General features: G+C 34.7%; 1 protein-coding gene across 14 annotated transcripts in view; it reads left to right on the top strand.

Moving 5' to 3' along the window:
* The window catches only part of GULP1 (GULP PTB domain containing engulfment adaptor 1), a 276,210-nt gene that overhangs the window by 201,093 nt on the left and 56,832 nt on the right, over positions 1–18,285 (top strand). For all 14 annotated transcript variants that reach the window (XM_019461729.2, XM_019461824.2, XM_019461804.2 and 11 more), the window contains one exon: positions 13,572–13,643. In XM_019461729.2, coding sequence (XP_019317274.1) covers positions 13,572–13,643 — 72 coding nt within the window. The remainder of the gene's footprint in view (positions 1–13,571; positions 13,644–18,285) is intronic.

Raw genomic sequence — 18,285 nt, 5'->3', positions numbered from 1 at the left:
TTCCAGGAAGTGTTTTGATAGCAGCAAGCCAAAAGTACTGTCTGCAGAGAGGCTCACAAGACTGAGAGAATAAGAGTGAGTTACTTGCCCTTCTCCTGGCATTTTCCCTATCATCCATCCACTTTGCATTCCTTCCTGCGGGCCGCTCACAGGATTTCTATAGGCAAAGCTTGACAGATGGGATTCTAGTGACTGAAGTTCCTCTAGCTCTGATGAGATGTCATCAAGGACTTAATAACGGCCCTCCTCAAGCTCTGTGCTGTATGAACTGTTGTCTACCTTCAGATAAAGAATTAACCATGTTAAAATGGCAGTAATTCTCAGAATCTTTAGTAAAATTCCATTATGATGTTTAAAATGGTTTTACAGAGTGAAGCTCCCTGGGTTTATACACTTGTTTCAATTTGAATATTTGGTAACAGACTGTAAATTATGGAGCAAAGAGAGAATGCCATTGTGTCCTAATTCCTACTTGTAGCAGCATCCATATTTCTGTAGACATATATAATATTGACATTTATACTTAATTAGCCCTGAAATGAGAGACAGATGAGTACCCTGATTCTAACAGTTTCATGTCCTTGCCCATACTTAACTTATTTGTGCATTTTAATAGCATGTATCACATTTAAATGGAAACAACTTAATCATAGGACCGAGTCAGTGTATCTATTTTATATTAAGCCTGATGAGCGATGATTGAATTGGCATGTCACAAAATGCTTAAGAATCTGTTAAAAATAAGTAGGTTACTTTAAACTTTAGTCACATTAATAATAAAGTGCATATGAAGTTGAGGTTCATCTGAAATACCAGTTCAGCAGTCTAAAAATAGCAAGTTTAAGTATTTGATGTATTACTCAAATGTATCATGGGAAATAAGAATGTATAATTCTTTTTGATACAAGTAATATATTGCAATATGATTCTGTATGTATAAATGGAAGTTTTTTTATATATAATTTGGAATTATAGTCACTAATCAGGTCATTAAATTTTTAGAAGTAGTCCAATAAGGACATAAAGGTCTGTGTTAATACCAGGATTAGAACTTTCAAAGGGCAGCTGAAAAATGCTCTCAAAAGCTGCTCAAGAATATGGGATGATTGATTTTTTTTAAAAGGCCAAAGAAAATCAAATAAAATCCGCATATAGCAGAATTGAAACAAAGCCAATTAAGCATTACAGTGAAGACTAAGTGGTGCTAGTTAGTGATAATTGGTTTCAAGTATCAAGAAAAAAATCTAAATAAAGTTGTTTTTAAAAAGAAAAAAAAGCCATGGACTTAAAAAAAGTAAACAAAATTATCAAATTGAAGTCGGAAGTACACAGGATTGGCCTAACGGTACCAAGAGCGTGAAGAATAAGTTGTGGTAGTGGAAACAGAATAGCTGTTGATTTTTATAATCGGTAAGGAAAGAATTAGGTTGTTAGCAAGTGACGCGAAACAGCATTATGTCCTCATATCAGCATCTGATTGCAAGGCAGACTCCTTAATGTAGGTGGACTCCACTGATCACAGAAAAGCAGTGACCCACTTCCTCCTTTGCTCCACTGTAGGAATTTCCAGGACCCTGCCTTTGTTGGGTGCTTCCTGCCTCTGTGTTTCCTCCTCTTTCACTTAATTCGTCAGAGTCACCAGTTCCCAGAAGATTTGTCTAAGCCCTGTTCATAGACTTATGTTGAATCTATAAAAGTATAAAAAAACAAAAAAACAAAAAACAAAAAAAACCCAAAAAACAACCCTGAGCCTGTTGAAAAGAATCAGAGTCACAAATCCTGTTTTTTTAGCATTATTCTAGGGTCTAGAACCAAATAAACACCTGTGCATCACTTAGTAGCAGTTATCAAATGCAAGCAAATATTTCTTGAATGTCCACTATGTGTCAGGCACTTGAAGCATGCAAGTTTTGCACACAACCCGCTTATAAGTATAGGGATATTTATCTACATTTTACAAGAGAAGAAGCTGCTGTCCCGCAATGTTAAGATTCATAGACCTATCAAGCGGTAGGGTCAGAATTCAAACCTTATGTTCCCGACTCAAACCCCTTAGCATGATTCCACCAAACCACCTCCACAGAGATCTTTGAGTTTTCTGTTCATCACTGTATCCAGGTACCGGGCATATAGCAGATCTTCCATAAGCCGCTGTTGAATAGAAGAAGGTTTGCTCTCACTAGTGCTTCTGGGGGGACCTGATGAAAATGAGGAGAACAGTGCATTCATAATCACTGACATTAAGCTTGTTTCAGTCTGTTCCAGAGCTCAGGGTTTTGTTTGTTGTTTGGTTTGTTTTTTCTCTTTTGTTTGTTTGTTTTGTTTGGTCTTTCCTTGCATGTGTTTGACTCTTTACATCTAGGAGATAAAACCCCAGGGCGCAGGATCCAGTCTTTGCTTAGACAAGTATAGCACACTAATGAAAGTTCCGCACACAGAAGGGCCTCGCAAAATTAACCAGGCCATATTAATCATTGACAGAAAGTCTGCTAAAAGAAATAAATACATCTGCATTTCAGGAGTGCCGTTAGCACACACTCATTTTTCATGCAGAAGAACTATGCACAACCTATCAAGATCGGAAAAGTAGATTTTCTTCCCTTTCTAAAGAAATGAGGACAGCAATTTGAGTAGTAAGATCTCCTAATGTGATAAGTCATTTTCTGTGATATTCAAGTGTGAAGGAGAAGTTCTGCGTACAGCTTGGGATGAGGTCTTCTCCAAAATGGCTTAAGATTTTAAAGCAAACTGGTCACTCACAGCCAGAAAACTCCACTGGAACAGTTACCGTATATTTGGAAGATTTCTTGTTGCGGTCTATTTTGATTGCACTCAAATAATGGTGCTCTAGGGAGAGTGGAATGAAAGGACCTTTGGGAAAACCCAGGCACCCTCTCTGATCATTGCAAATAAGGGCATAGCCTTTACTAGGTCAGGGATAGTGGTCCGTTTTGTTCACTGCTGTGCTCCTGCTCTAGAACAGTACCTGACATATAGATGATACACAAGAAATATTTTTGAAATGGTTTAGGATATAGAAATGATAATGATAATAATAACAATACAGTTGTTTAGAGGGGAAGGATTGGGAACACTATTCCCCGAGATAGGAGGGGTACTACAGCTTTTAAAGCTTCCCCCCCCCCCCCAAAAGGGAGAGAAAGAGATAAATTTAGCTCAGGAAAGACATGAGGATTCTTGAAGTACTAGGGGCTTTTCCAGATAAATATATTCTTTCTGGAAAGAGTTCAGGGACACAAGCAGACCTGGGGCAATTACTTGGTCAAAGTTTAAACCTGAAGTAGAATAATAAGGAGTGTAATGTATTGCCAAAAGCTTAAGTAAGTTCCATGAAGATTAGGAATAAGAAATGAATACTTACTACCACTGTTATTCTATATTTTTTTATAAGCAAGGGAAAAGACATAATTGGTAACAATATTGAGAAAGAAAAGGAAATGTATTTCTCTTTATTGGTAATTATACTCCAGTACACTCAAATTAAAAAAAATAAGTAAATAAAACTGTACTTAAGAAGACAATTTGGTAAACTGACTGGATACAGGGTATTTCCTATAGTAACAATAACTTGTTAAACATTCAATTTTAAAAACCTTTTTTACCCAAAACTATAAAGCAACTAGGAATATATTTAGCAAGAAAAATACTTCGCCTTCCTGAAAACAGTGTAAACACTTACCGATAAAGCATCCACAAACAGGCATATCATGTATAGATACTATAAAAATCACACTTGTCTCAAGTTGTATATAATTGATTAAATTGCAATGAAAATTGCAATTAAGTTAAGTTACAGTAAGAATGAAGAAGAACAAATGTTTGAAAATAACCCCAAATTTTTTTTAGAAAAAAGATACACCTGTTTATGCTCTGCTAAGAATTGTATGTAGCAGCTTCAAGAACCAAACCGCAAATACAAGTGATTTAAAACAGGCTTTTGTTTTTTTTCTTGCTTCATAGCCCATTGTGAGTGGGTTGACTCTTTATATTTGCTTGTTGTGGCCATTTTGCTATTTTATTTTCATTTCTAAGCATAAATTCAGTGAATATTCACTCTGCGCCAGTCACTGGTTGCATTACCTCATTTAATTCTCACACAAACACTGAGTTTATCCCCATTTTATGAATGACCAAACTGAGGCTCTGAGCGTCTCAGGAAATAAATGATATTGGAAATACAGGTTACCTCAAATATTCTTTTGACTCCTTTAGATTTGAAGCATATTTCACAGTAGAAAGAACATATAACATAAATTTTAATTAGCCAAATGGATGTGGCATAAACGAGTAATATATACCCAGTGTACTATATTGTCTTTCATTCTATTTCTGTCTTAAGGTAGCAAAAGTAGAGAGTATGTGTCTGAAAATAGAATGGCTGGAATCCTAGCCCCATCTCTGCTACCTAACAAGCTTCCTGACCTTGAGACCTTCCTGCCCTGACCTTCAATTTCCTGGTCCTCAGTTTCACATCTATAAAATAATGGGAGTGAAATGATAATATCTCAACAGTCCACAACCACACACAGTCCAGTCCACATTAGAGTGAATCTCAATAAGAAAATAGATAGTGAAGTCTGTCTGGCTTCAAAGCCCATGCTTTTGGTTCTCTGTATAAATTGGTTTATTTTTGTAATACTTGCTTTTTGCTTGTTTGTTTATAATTTTTTAATGTTTATTTTTGAGAGAGAGAGAGAGCACGCGCACACACACACACATACACACACACACACATACACACACACACACATACACACACACACACACACACACACACACACACGCGGGCGCGCGAGTGGGGGAGGGGCAGAGAGAGGGAGACACAGAATCTGAAGCAGGCTCCAGGCTTCTGAGCTGTCAGCACAGAGCCCAACGCAGGACTTGAACCCTCAAGCCGTGAGATCATGACTTGAGCCAAAGTCAGACGCTTAACCCACTATGCCACCCAGGTGCACCTGTAATACTTCCGTTTATAACAAAGTACAAGTGAATGCCCTGTCCTTCACTTTCCCTGTCTCATTTCTTAGATATGAAGGAAGTTTGACAGGGGAGGAGCCTCTGGGACAGGACAAAAATTCAATGCTGCTTCTTGTGCCCATGCGATTCCAAGTTCAATTTGGGAAACCCTCGGACGCTGATGATGAGCACAGTTTCTTGTTGTACCCAGTAGGTTTGTTTTGGCTTCAACCTAGAACTCTTATTTTAAAAGCAAGAGCCTATGAAAATAATACCCTCTATACCACATAAAAGAAGAACAGATGTAATTTAATAGAAAGTTGCTACAATAAAATGAGAAACCCAAGATCAAATCAGGTGTGTGTGTGTGTGTGTGTGTGTGTGTGTGTGTGTATGTGTGTGTGTGTGTAAATTTCCTGGCTCTCCTTTAAAGGACAAACTTCAGAGTATTTAGTTTAAAGGATAACCTTTCTTTTTGGTGGATCTATTTTAATTTTTTTTCAGGATTATGGTTTTGGTGATTAAGTAATAGGTTTAAATCTGATTGATTCTGACCTTTTGTTAGCAATTGACTGTTATGATGTGCTTTTAAATTTTTTTTTTCTTGCGTTACTTGGCACAGTGACACGGCAAGTCAGCCAAATAACGAATATAAAATTAAATTGGCTTACTCCTATGGCTTATCTCCTGGGTGCAGTTGAGTAGCTAGAAGGCTTAAATACTGTTTTTTGTTTGTTTGTTGGTTTGTTTGGCTTTTGGTATTTCTTTTACACATATCCAGTCACGTTAAGGCCAAGAAAATTAACCCTATCCCTTTGAAACTCTGCAACCTTGGTTATAGAGACATGCCCATTTATTTTTTCTACGTTTAGAATATCCATTGGTCATTATCCACCAATTATTTATTAACCTTAATGTTAGACAAATATTTCATGATGTAAGAAGTAGACATTATTTTCCCTTAATATTTTAAAATAGTTATATAGAGAACATATTATCTATATAAAATGGGCATGTTTTGAATTTGATATAAAACATGTATTTCATATATTTTTGTTATAAATTAGCTCTTTCATATGTTAAATAGTGTCAAATTTCATAGCAATTAGATTTATAACTCTTTAGTTAATTATTTCAATTGTTACTTATCTGACATTTTTAAAAAACCTGTATTATTCATAGAGTGATCTTAAAAACATTTGAGGAAGCAAGTAAAACATATTATAAATGAGTCTGTGGTGTGCAACACTGCTCTCTACTGGTAAAAAAAGCAAGTCATAAAACTGAAGTTTTCACATGAAAAAAAACAACTACAAATAATATTTGAAAATGAAGATGCAGTTCTCAAACTTTCACACGTTTTTGCAAAATGCTTATTGTAGGTATAATGGAATACAATGAATGAACTGGAAGAAATGAATACAGACATCACTTGAGATTAGTTTAAAAGAGAGGTCTATATCATTTTAATTAATTAAAAAATAGTTGTGAGACTTTTGGAAATTGAGCCAAATATGAAATATCTTAATAGCATTTTAATGTAAGAAGTCTATAAATATTTTTGTATATAATAGTTCGATGACATTTTTGTTTTTAATTTCAACAAAGTTGTTTTTAATTTTGTTTTTAAAATACTTTTTGTGAGTATATCTAAGTATCCAAATGTATTGAACAGAGAGATGTTATATGGGAAAGAACAATTAGCTTTATATTTTCAAAAATGTGCTTTGTATTTGTCAAAGTATTTATAGAAACGTTTTTAAAGATATTTTATAGTTTGTGGAAGATACATGCCATGTAGCCATACCTTTCAATATATAGACTAAGAATACATAAAACATTTTTAGATCATCTGACTTCTCTACAGTCTGATATATTCTAAATGCCCCTTTTGTGTTTTATGTCTTTCTTATCTGTCCATATTACTTAGTAATATTTAATGTTTTAATCTCAACTCTTTTAGTAACTCAGCTTGTAGTCAAAATTTAAATGCACACGTACACAATAATGCCCAATAAATAAATAAACCAGTCATATATAGTAATTTAAAAAGTTTTTTTTGTTTTCTTTTTTTTTAATTTTTTAAATGTTTATTTTTTGAGAGAGAGAGAGAGAGAGAGAGAGAGGGAGAGAGAGAGAGAAAGCAAGCAGGGGAGGGGCAGAGAGAGAGAGAGAGAGAGAGAGAGAGAGAAGGCACAGAATCCGAAGCAGGCTCCAGGCTCCAAGCTGTCAGCACAGAGCCTGATGCAGGGCTCGAACTCACAAACCATGAGAACATGACCTGAACCGAAGTTGGACGTTTAACCGACTGAGCCACCCAGGTGCCCCGTTTTTTGTTTTCATGTTTGTCTAATCTGCTTACTACTGTCATTGTAACATGAATTTGAAAGATAACATACCATATTTTCAATAATATTACCTCTTGGTTATGAGATAAAAGTTGATGCTTATTGCATTGATGTATTTTTCTGTAGTTTCTAAATTCCCTGTAGAGAACATGCATTAGTATTAAAATATCAGTGTTTATTCATAATTAAATGGAAATATTTTGTTGTAGTTTCAAAGCACAAGCACACAATTGTGGAAGACAGGCACTTATGTAAGGTCTAATGCCTGATCTTTCCTAAAAAAAAATAATAATAATGTACTGAGATTAATGTTGTCTATTTGTGACTATGAAGAAAAATAAATAACAATTTAAATACTTAAAGAAAAAATGCCTCCAACCATTACCACTTGGCACAGACTTGCCTCCAATCTCTGTCTTGCTCTTTGCCACACTGAAGAATGATACTTTGAATCTATATGTATAAAGCAAAATCAGTCTGATACTTATACTCTCATCATTTTTTTTTACCACATGGAGGAGCTAAAACATAAAGTTGCTAAAACAGAAAAGCAGTTATTTTTACTCAGAATGCTAAAAAAAAATTTGTGTTTTTCACTTAGGTAAATATCTAACTGGAAAACATTTTGAGATTGACTGTTTCATTCAGCATAATTCCCTTGAGGTCTATCCAAGTTGTTGTGTGTATCAGTAATTCATACATTTTTATTGCTGAGTGGTATTCCATGGTATAAATGTAACACAGTTTATTAACTCACTGAAGGACATTTGGGTTATTTCCAATGTTTGGCTGTTACAAATAGATCTACTTTAAGCATCAGTGCACAAAATATTTATTTATTTAATTTCTTAAATGTTTATTTTTGAGAGAGGGAGAGAGAGACAGAGCGCGAGCAGGGGCAGGACAGAGAGAGAGGGAGACACAGAATCTGAAGCAGGCTTCAGGCTCTGAGCTGTCAGCCCAGAGCCCAACATGAGCTCAAAGATCATAACCTGAGCCAAAGTCTGATACTTAACCGACTGAGCCACACAGGTGTTCCCGTGCACAAAATATTTACATGAATGTAAGTTTTCATTTCTTTGGAATAAGTACCCAAAAGTGCAGATGCTTTATCTATCCCATGGTAAGTACATGTTTAATTCTAAAAGAAACTACCAAACTATTGACTCGAGTGGCTGTACCATTTTATATTCCCAGCAACAGCAGTATCTATAATTGTATTTGCTAATTTGACAACCCTAATAGTAATATTAATGATACAAAAATTTCTGATTCCCTTTGGACTTTCCCTGAACACTTATCTTATTCCCAGTGGCAGCATTACACTCTTTCATCTGCCTCTGAACCACAGCAGCTGCCTGGGGACCCACGATTCTGGAACTTTACTCTCTCAGTTCCTGTGAGGCCCCAATGCCAGAGTTCTGTAATCTATACCTACTACCCAGAATTCTGCTTCCCCAAGCTCTACTCTATATACCCAGCCACGAAGTGTGCTTCTGTACCTAACACATCAAAGGCATTTCAACCTCAGTGTGTTTGCATGTTTCATTTCATCCTTTCATTCATGTCTCTATCAAAATGTCACCATTTTAGAGAGGACTTTCCTGATCACACAATCTTAAATATTGTTCACACTACCCAGTCTGTCTGTGTTATTGTGTTGCCATCTAAAATATATTATAAATCTGTCTGTAATCTAGATATAAACACAGAAATTAGATAGACAGAAATCACACACACACACGCATTCATACATTTACGTGCACACATACATATTTACTAGGATGTAAACTCCATTAGAACAGGGATATTTTTCCCCTCTTCTCAACTTTTAGTAAACGCTAGACTAATAGTAAATAGTTAAATATATATTTCTAGAGGAATAAATGAATATGTGGAACATTAACATTTGGGTGCTTAGTTTAATTTCTATTTTATCAAAGTTATCTGTGTCCATTTTATACAGTTGAGTGTCTGTCTGATGCTTATAGTGAAAAAAGCAAAATGTTCCCCAGCTCTTCTCCCAGGTCTCACTCACTAAAGCAACCACTGTCAACTCTTCTGTGCATATTATATTCTTTATGTTTGGCTCTCTCCACTAGAGTTTGGGATTCGTAAGGGTGGGAAATTTGCTTTGCTGTCTACTGTATCCCCAAATAGTACTTGATAAATAGCAAGCACCCAACAATTAAATTGCCTGCATCACGTTTTTAATTTCCATGAGCTCTTTTTTGTTCTCTCAGTGTTGCTTTATATACTATCCTGTTTTTATCTTGGATGCAACATATTTATATGGGTTTCAGGTTTTTAGTCCTCTCTTTTTTGTCTCTGCTTTCTCTCCAAATCTTTTCTATGCTTTTTTGTTCCTGTTTCTTTATTTTTCTCCCAGTTTTCATGTGAGTGGTTTTTCTCAAATATATGCACATACTTGGTGTGTTTTGGGTTTGAAGGCTCAGGCACTCAAAGGCCGATTGGCAGTTCTGTGTATATGGGCAGGGCTTGTCAATTGGTGGTTGGTCAGGTAGCCCATCTGTTTCTTGTGGAAACCCCAATAGTCAGCAAAGATTGTCTCCCTCCCTCCCTTGGGCCACACTCCCTAGGGAAGAATCCTCCTACTTGAAGTTTATAAGTGAATGTCCTGGGAGACAGGATGGGAAAGGAGTCCAGCAGACTTTAAATTCCACATGTAGACTTTGGCTTAGACTTGTTCTTTCAGTGAGATTTCTTTTACCCTTCAGGCACCAGGCAGAGTGGAAAAGATGAAAACCAAACCTACCTCTAATCCACATACAAGCTTTTTGATAACGCGTGTAACAAGAGCATTTGTTATTTGTGAGTTTGTGCACTAGATTGTATGTTCCTAACTGTAAGCATTTAAGTGTTGAATAGTGTCTTAGGTCAGTTTCTCCAAGAATTAGATCCTGAGACAAAGACTTATGTGCAAGTGATTTAGTAAGAGAGTGCTCCCAGGAGCAACCAGTAAGAGTGTGGGGAAGCAGGACAAAGGGAAGAAGTCAAGGATGAGTACATCATCAAGGGAAGCCCCAGCCTCAGTCTGATTCTGAGGGAAGCTCCACATGATAATATTAACTCTTAGGGTTTACCCGACCTCCAAGCAAAGGAGGTGGGCCTTTGTATTTCCACAGCAGTCATTGGTTAAGCAATGTGGTGATATTGGAGGGGAAGCAAAAAACTCCCAGGCATTTCTAACTCAGCATTGGCAAAGTGGCTTCCTTGCCCAAAGGGAATCCTCTGAAGATCTGGACCGTGAACCTTTACCAGCAAAGTGTGGGGAAGCTGGAGGATGGGTCCCAGCACTGATAAAATGAATCCATCAAAGGAGAGCTGAGCAGGTGCCAACAGTATCCACTAAATTTTAGTGTCTTCTCCATACAGTCACAAATAAAGAAACGGAAATCCCCCATAATTATAAAACACTTTGCAGTTTACAGAATTGTGTGTTTTTTTTGTTTTGTTTTTTGTTTTTGAATCTCATTGCAACTGATCTTTAAAAACTTTTATAAGGAGAGAAGAACAATCACTATCCTGGTTTTTCAAAAGTCAAATTAATCAGAGATTAAGTGACTTTTCTTACATCTTCAGATCCCAACCTAGAGTTTATTATTCTGGCATGCTGCATCATATTTAGGAGTTATTTTTATAAATATTTTATATAGACATATGGAATGCATATAAATATGCTTTAATTAACCTGAGTATCATGATGACTTTTATAACTTAAAAAAATACAGGAAATATAATAAGGCATGATCTATTTTTCATTTTTATAATTATTTCCATTTAGGTTATCTAACATTACATAGAAAAATTAAGTGGTTAGCTCCATATTTGATGTCTGCAGAGTTTCTACCATCATTCAAGGCTTCTCTCTGTTTCATTCCTCAATGATTTAATGAAAGCCAGTGTGGGGTGGGGGAAAACAAAATATGAAAAGGTTCCTGGAGCCCTGCAAGAGGTTAATTCATTTAGAATGTACTTGGAGTTCTTCCATAATTTTCCCATGTGTGCCTATTTACATATAATACTTATGACTCATGGCATTTCTGCTGAGGAATGAATATTCTTCCATAAATATTTCCAGTAACTCTTACAGTCTGTTATTGACACATCAGACATTTCCTTCTAGTTCAAGAATCACCAAGAAAGAGTCTACCTTTCCTTACTGCTTTTGCTAACTCTCCACCACTCGCTAATGGAGAATTTCTCAGTGATTTGATAAATTCAGAGAGAATGAGGACAGGAATTTACCCCCGGTGGTGGATTAACTCGGAACTAAATAGCTCCTATTGTGTTAACTCTCCTCCTGTCACTTGAACCCTTTATCCCTTCTGGAGGATCTAAAACAGTGCTTTTCAAACCTGGTGACACATTAAAAACACCTGGGGAGCTTTAAAATGCACAGATGCCCTGGCTCTGCCCCAGACCAATTAAATCAGATTCTTTAGGCTCTGGTCTAAGTTTAAAACTCCCATGTGATTTTATCACGCAGCCAGGTTGAATACACTGATCTGGAACAGAAGAAATCTGACAGGTCCATTGGTGTCAAGAATAGATTTGCCTGTGTCTCGAATCTTAGAAGTAGCTTTCAATTCCTTTTAAGCTGAGAATTTCTTCATTTATTTTGGTCTTTTTTGAAAGACTGGTTGACCAACTTGAGGTCACAGCTGGGCAAGCCAAGTGCCTGATGCTACTGTATCTAGGCCATGGTAGCAGTTATTTGATACAGTTAGAGCATGTAAGGAAAAGGAACTGTTATACCTTATAGATTCTGAGAATTCAAACTTCTTTCCCCCTAATGTTTCTTCCTAATGCCTTAAAGATGCTGATTTATTAGACCAAGGATCTATGTTATTCTATTTTAACTTGCTCCCTGGGTAATTCTTATGCTGGTAATACGGAGAGCCCATTTTGAAAAACAAAACTCTGATTTTTTTGTTTTTTAGTTGTTATTGTTACTTTTGTAAGAATGAAGGAATGAATAAAAAGATACTCTGACATTATTATATTGCTCCTTTGCATTCTTTGATTTAACATATAAAAAGATTCTACTTACTCATTTGATATACAGTGTGTACACACACACACATACACGTCGATTTATATAAGTGATGAATTCATAATTCACTCTAGTGTTTTAACTGGTACTATGTGACAAAAAGTCTGAGAAATTATATACACTTACTGAATTGAATGATTATTTGCTATTTACATAGAAATATTTTATGGAATAATAGCCATATTTCAATTCAAATTAGTCTTACATATTTCATGAGATTGGACTTCTGTTTAGGGGGTTTTATATCTCTCCAGCATAGAGATTTTATTACAGTGTGGTAATTATTATGAAACGTTTTCTTTTTGTGGGGGAATAGGTCAGGTATTCACTAAAAACCTTCAGGGATATTTTAAAATTCAGTAAAATTGTTGATAATACAAATTTTATTTTTTTAACGGAGTTTAGCTTGTAGCTCTGATGGATGAAGTAATGAGGTTAAAAAATTTGTATTTTTTTTCATGATATATGAGTGTCATAATTGGAAAACAAAGAAAATGTTAATGTAAAATTATGAACTGTATGAAATCCTATTAATATCTTAAAATATACCATTGACATTTAAATCAAGTAACAGGGGCACTTGGGTGGCTCAGTCTGTTGAGCTTTGGCTCAGGTCATGATCTCAGGGTTCATGGGTTCAAACCTCGTATTGGGCTCTCTGCTATAAGTTCAGAGCCTGCTTTGTCCCTCTGTCTCCCTCGCTCTCTGTCCCTCCCCACTTGCACACATGTGCGTTCTCTCTCTCTCTCAGAAATAAATAAACATTAAAAAGTCACATAACAAATAAAAAGCATTTATATGCTTTGGATTTACAGATAAGTCAATAATTTTTATTATTAATGTGTTTTAAGTTGTAAATATTGAAGCCAACTTTATTCTTTTCCTTCTAAAATGAAGTAGCTTTAGTTTTCTTTCCAGTAAATATCTTCAAATAAAATATTTAGGAGAATATGTTTTTAAAAAATCTTTGATGAATAGGAATTGGATATGGTTAAGTAAATATATTTACATTTTCATATAAAATAAATTAATAACTCCTCTGTGTAGTTAAGATTTGGGTTTGCATTTCTGCCATACCATATGTATACTGTTATGCCATGTTATAGTTCAAAATGATTTGATAATGTACGATGTCATAAAGCCTGTATTTGACAAATGGCCCTTTTCAGTTTCTTGGCAGTACAGAAGTGGAGCAGCCTAAAGGAACAGAAGTTGTAAGAGATGCTGTGAGGAAACTAAAGGTAGGGCAAGCCCTCCACATATGTGTCTAGTGTATTGATCCTGTCTTAAGTCACCAGTAGACTGATGGATATTCAAAGCGTGAATAGCTCTGTGGCAGGTATAGCTTTGTCCTTTTAAAAATGGGCTATTGTAAAAAAAAAAAAAGAAAAAAGAAAAAAGAAAAAAAAATGGGCTATTGAATAAATATCACCAGATCAGGGAAACATATTTAACAATAAATGTGAATACACAATATATTTTCTGAATGTGGCACATTCTTCCTATTTTTCCATAATTTCTCATACTCAACAACAACAAAGTGGCAGTATTCCCTATGTGTTGACCTTTGGTAGCTTGCCTTTATCTCGCTTGGACAATGTAGACTCATGCCCCTACTTGAAAACTAGTAATGGCATAACAACTGGGTCTCATAAGTAGGATATGACATCCACCAGTTGGAAGTGTAGAGTTGGGAGTTGATTTCATGGGGAACTGGTGAGACCAAGAGAGCAGAGGAGATATTTAATAAGCAACTCCATACTCACAATCACATTTCCTGAGAAAATTTTCTATTAAGATGTCTCATATCTTAGCATGTTTTTCTAAGTATACCCCATCCCAAAAGAATTATCCCCATGTTCTCATGGAGATAATAAGATGGGAAAAACCCCTTCAACAGAATTCTCATCTTTATCTCATTAAGAAAATCTAGCATACCACTACTTTTTTTTAACAAAATGTGTTGTTGTTCTCTGTAGTTACTCTCACAATTTTTTTTGGGAAACAATCCTTCCCTAACTTTATTAGTTTAGAGATCATCCAGTTATTTGACAAGACAGCTAGGCCTTTGATTGTGCCTGGCAAAGTCATAGACGTATAGTGTCATTTTTCATTGAACATGTCCTCTCAGTTGGAATCTACTGAGTGTTCAAGTTGAGGAAAAGTTAAAGCGGAATGGCATGTATTCTGGGGGAAGAAAGTAAAATGGATAATACTTTCATCTACCCATTGTATATGTAAATAATTTACTAATGCTTTCAAGTAAATATGCTAAAAGGTTCCAAGATGATACGTGTCCCATTTGGTAAAAAAGTGGACTAGGCAAGCATTTCTTTCCACCACTCATTAGGTAATAATTCAGCTTGCCCTGTTTAGCCAGTACTTTTAAGCACTAATACAGGATTAACAAGGTTGCACAGTTTATGAACAACATTTAGGATAAGATTCTATTTAAATGTTCAAAATATTGCAAACTTGTCATGAATCCAGCTTCAATACAGTCAGAATTTTTTTATAGAAGAATAATAGAATTTACACTTAATGTGTCTTTGTATCTAGGACGTTCTTTATTCAGTCAGCGCAGGTCCCAAACCAAAAAGATTCAACTACATCATGATTAGATAAAATGTAGAGGCGTTTGAAATGAAGTGCTTTTAAACAGTGGCTAGTTTTTCTACATTTTTGTGAGAATTTATTTGCAGTTCTGTATCATTTCAAATTTGGAAATGTACTCTGTTAATAAAGGAATGTGATTTACAGTAAGTATGCAGTATAGTTTAAAAATGCATGTTCACGTGATAATTTTTGCCTTTCAAGTGTCTTCCAAAATAAATATTTAATGAGCAATTTTTACACTGCTGATTGCAAAAATTTTGTACATCAGGAAAGCGTGTTTAAGGGTAATGATTTTTAAATAAATTAAAATGAATAAAACAATGCTCTTTGTTTAATTTTATTTTATATATGTATATATATATATATATATATATATATATATATATATATATATTTCTTGGTGTCAGAGGTCAGAGGCTACAATTCAAAGCCTTCAAGAGTATTTACATTTATTTTAGAAATGTAGACCCTGGCTAACCCTGGCTCCTCTTTAATTCTGTTGTCATGTAGAAATGGCCAGAAGGTGGTGCTATGGTTCTACCAAAAACAACAGCAAAAAATTTGCTCATAAACTATATTTTGTGTACACATCCCTCATTTTAATTTCCTGCTTCTTTTTCTTAAATAGGTGTATTTCTGGCTGCCTTTTTATGTATTATAGTTCAGTATTTTGTTTTATTTGCCACATAAGTTAATATTTTATTTATATTCACTCAGTTTTCAAAACTGCAATATTTTATGTACAGGTTTCTGACAGGAACTTAAAATTTAGCATTAATATAAAATGGAATACTTAGAATATTTTCAATAATGTATTTTATCATGCTTTTATGTTTAATTATGCCTACTTATTTTTTGAGAAAAATTTAAAAATTTTGATTTTATTACATACTACTTTTCTATCATTTTGTAGAGAATTTGTATTTCTACTTTAAACATTTTTCAAAAATCAAATAATTTCTATAAGTGTTAAAGTTTTTACTTTCAGGTTTCATATTGGCCAAAATAACATATTTTCTATTTTTTAAACATGTTCAACTATTTCTATTTCTTAATCATGTTTTAGCCTAAGATTTAAGAAATTGCCAAATTTTCCAAAATGTCATCAAATGTAAAAAATGTAAAAAACCTTTCAACTTCTACATATTTAATAGTATTGTTATTGTAATGAATTTTATTTTTAATGGTGTTTTATTTATTTTTATCAATACAACTAGTACAAATGTCAAAGGACTCCATATATTTTTTAAACAGTCTGCTTATGATGTTTACATGTGGATGACAATTGATATATAGATCCAAAACTTCTTAGTTTCCCTGGGAAATAAGCAGGGAAGCAGCATTCCTGAACCCCAGTTTTACAGGAGAGATACCTTACCTCAATACAGCTGAATTAAAATTACATGAAGCTACCTCAAGGAAGGAGGACTTGGGAATTGCTGCTGAATTCTGTTAATCTTGGTCTTTTTCCATTCAACGTCACTCTTTCTATGTAGCTTAGCACTATTTTTGTCTTCATAACCAGTTATTTAATTAATAAAATGTTTAGGGCTTAGTTTAATTATATACATACATACATACCTGATTCCTCATAGAATCATTAGAACATGCTTAATTAAATTAATTTACAAGAGTTACAATGAGAAATAGTAACTCCGAATATTTGATACACAGTAATAAATTCATTGGTTTCCTTTCCTAATAATGTGTATTCCCTTAGCAGTACACTTAGATTCATTTTTTTAAAGTCCTCTGAGAAATACATAGAAATAGTGTGATTATATTGAAAGCCAGTAGAGCTCACTGTAAGAAATGTTCTACTTACTAGTGACATATACTTAACCAACTACTTTATGAACTTCAAGAAATGCTTTATTTTCCTCCATCATTTTATGATGTTTTTATTTATGTTTTGTTTTCATTTGTTTGTTTTCAGGATGCTTAGGGTTTACCCCCTTTAAATATTTTTTATTGGAATATTATAGGCAAATTTTGGTGGTAGATCACTATTAGTTGACCAAGAAATGAATCCACTGAAGCAAAAATGGAAAGGAATTTGCAAAAAGGCTTTTCAAACATTAATATTCACATAGTAAATAGGGAGACAAAAGAATGTAGTGTAAGCAAGAATGATGAGCATGTCTTCAACATGTAAAGTAGAAATATTTTGGAACACATTTACGACGTCTGTCAGCAAAACAGACTTCGAGTGAGAGGGGGCATGTAAGCCATAATACAGTAATCTTAGATTTCAGAAGGAAAAAAAAGGACGGGAATGAGACTATTTATATTCTGTTTAAAATATAAAATGATAGAGCAAATATAACCTTAGACATAATTGTTTACAACATCTGTGCAACCATTAAAGCTAATGACCATTATAAGCCTTAATATACATGAAAACAGAACTGGGAGGTTTTTCTTTTTGTTTTGTTTTGTTTTTTAAATACAGAAAATGGGTTGTGCTTTCTTTTTCCTGGCAGAAAAGAAGTCACTCAGTAGATAAGTTTAATATTAGTAGTTGCTCTGCGATAGACTTTGGGAAAAAGTAAAAGAGGTCACAGGAATGGTTGTGTCTAGATGTGGAAAAGGCCACAAAAGCCACTGCTCATTGTCTTGTTTCTGGAAAAGAGCTGCGCCTTGGAGGCCAGCTGAGCATCCTTCTGCAGCCCGAGATGGGAGTGGCTTTGTTCAGAGGCTTTCACAGAGATAGAAGCGGCTGACTTATTTTGTAAGCCTTCATATGTGAAAACCCTCAAATTGTTTTAATTATACCAATGCAGGAAGGAGATTATGAAGGGAAAATAAACAAAATTAATCTACTTTCTTTGGGAGAGAGCTGGAATAATTTTTAAAGATCTGAAACAAAACATGTTTCTTAAAGACATACAAAAAATGGTTTGGCACAAATTCGTCAAATTCATGTGCACAATGTAAGACTTCTGGATACAAAAAAAGAACTGCCTACATTCATAGAACAGGACAGATAGCAAGCTAAAAAATTATACCTCACAAAATGAAATAAAACAAATGGTACTCCCCCACCCCCACCTCCCATATTATTAGGCAGACACTTTAAGACATTCGTGTATGCATTAATTATAATACTCTGATGGCAGTGCAAAGCCATGAAAAGAGAAAAGGAGCTTTTAACCACTCTGTGCTCCAGGACTGAACTATACCATGTGTATTCACATCTGTCCTAAATTAGAGATGCACAATGCAAATAAATATGACATACAAAAGAGGACTGAAGCCCCACCCTGC

Source organism: Panthera pardus, unplaced genomic scaffold (assembly GCF_024362965.1).
Source record: "Panthera pardus isolate Hobbes unplaced genomic scaffold, ASM2436296v1 HiC_scaffold_10, whole genome shotgun sequence".
In the NCBI taxonomy this organism is placed as follows: Eukaryota; Metazoa; Chordata; class Mammalia; order Carnivora; family Felidae; genus Panthera; species Panthera pardus.
Note: the sequence above shows the minus strand (reverse complement) of the source record. Positions and strands in the feature narration are given on the sequence as shown.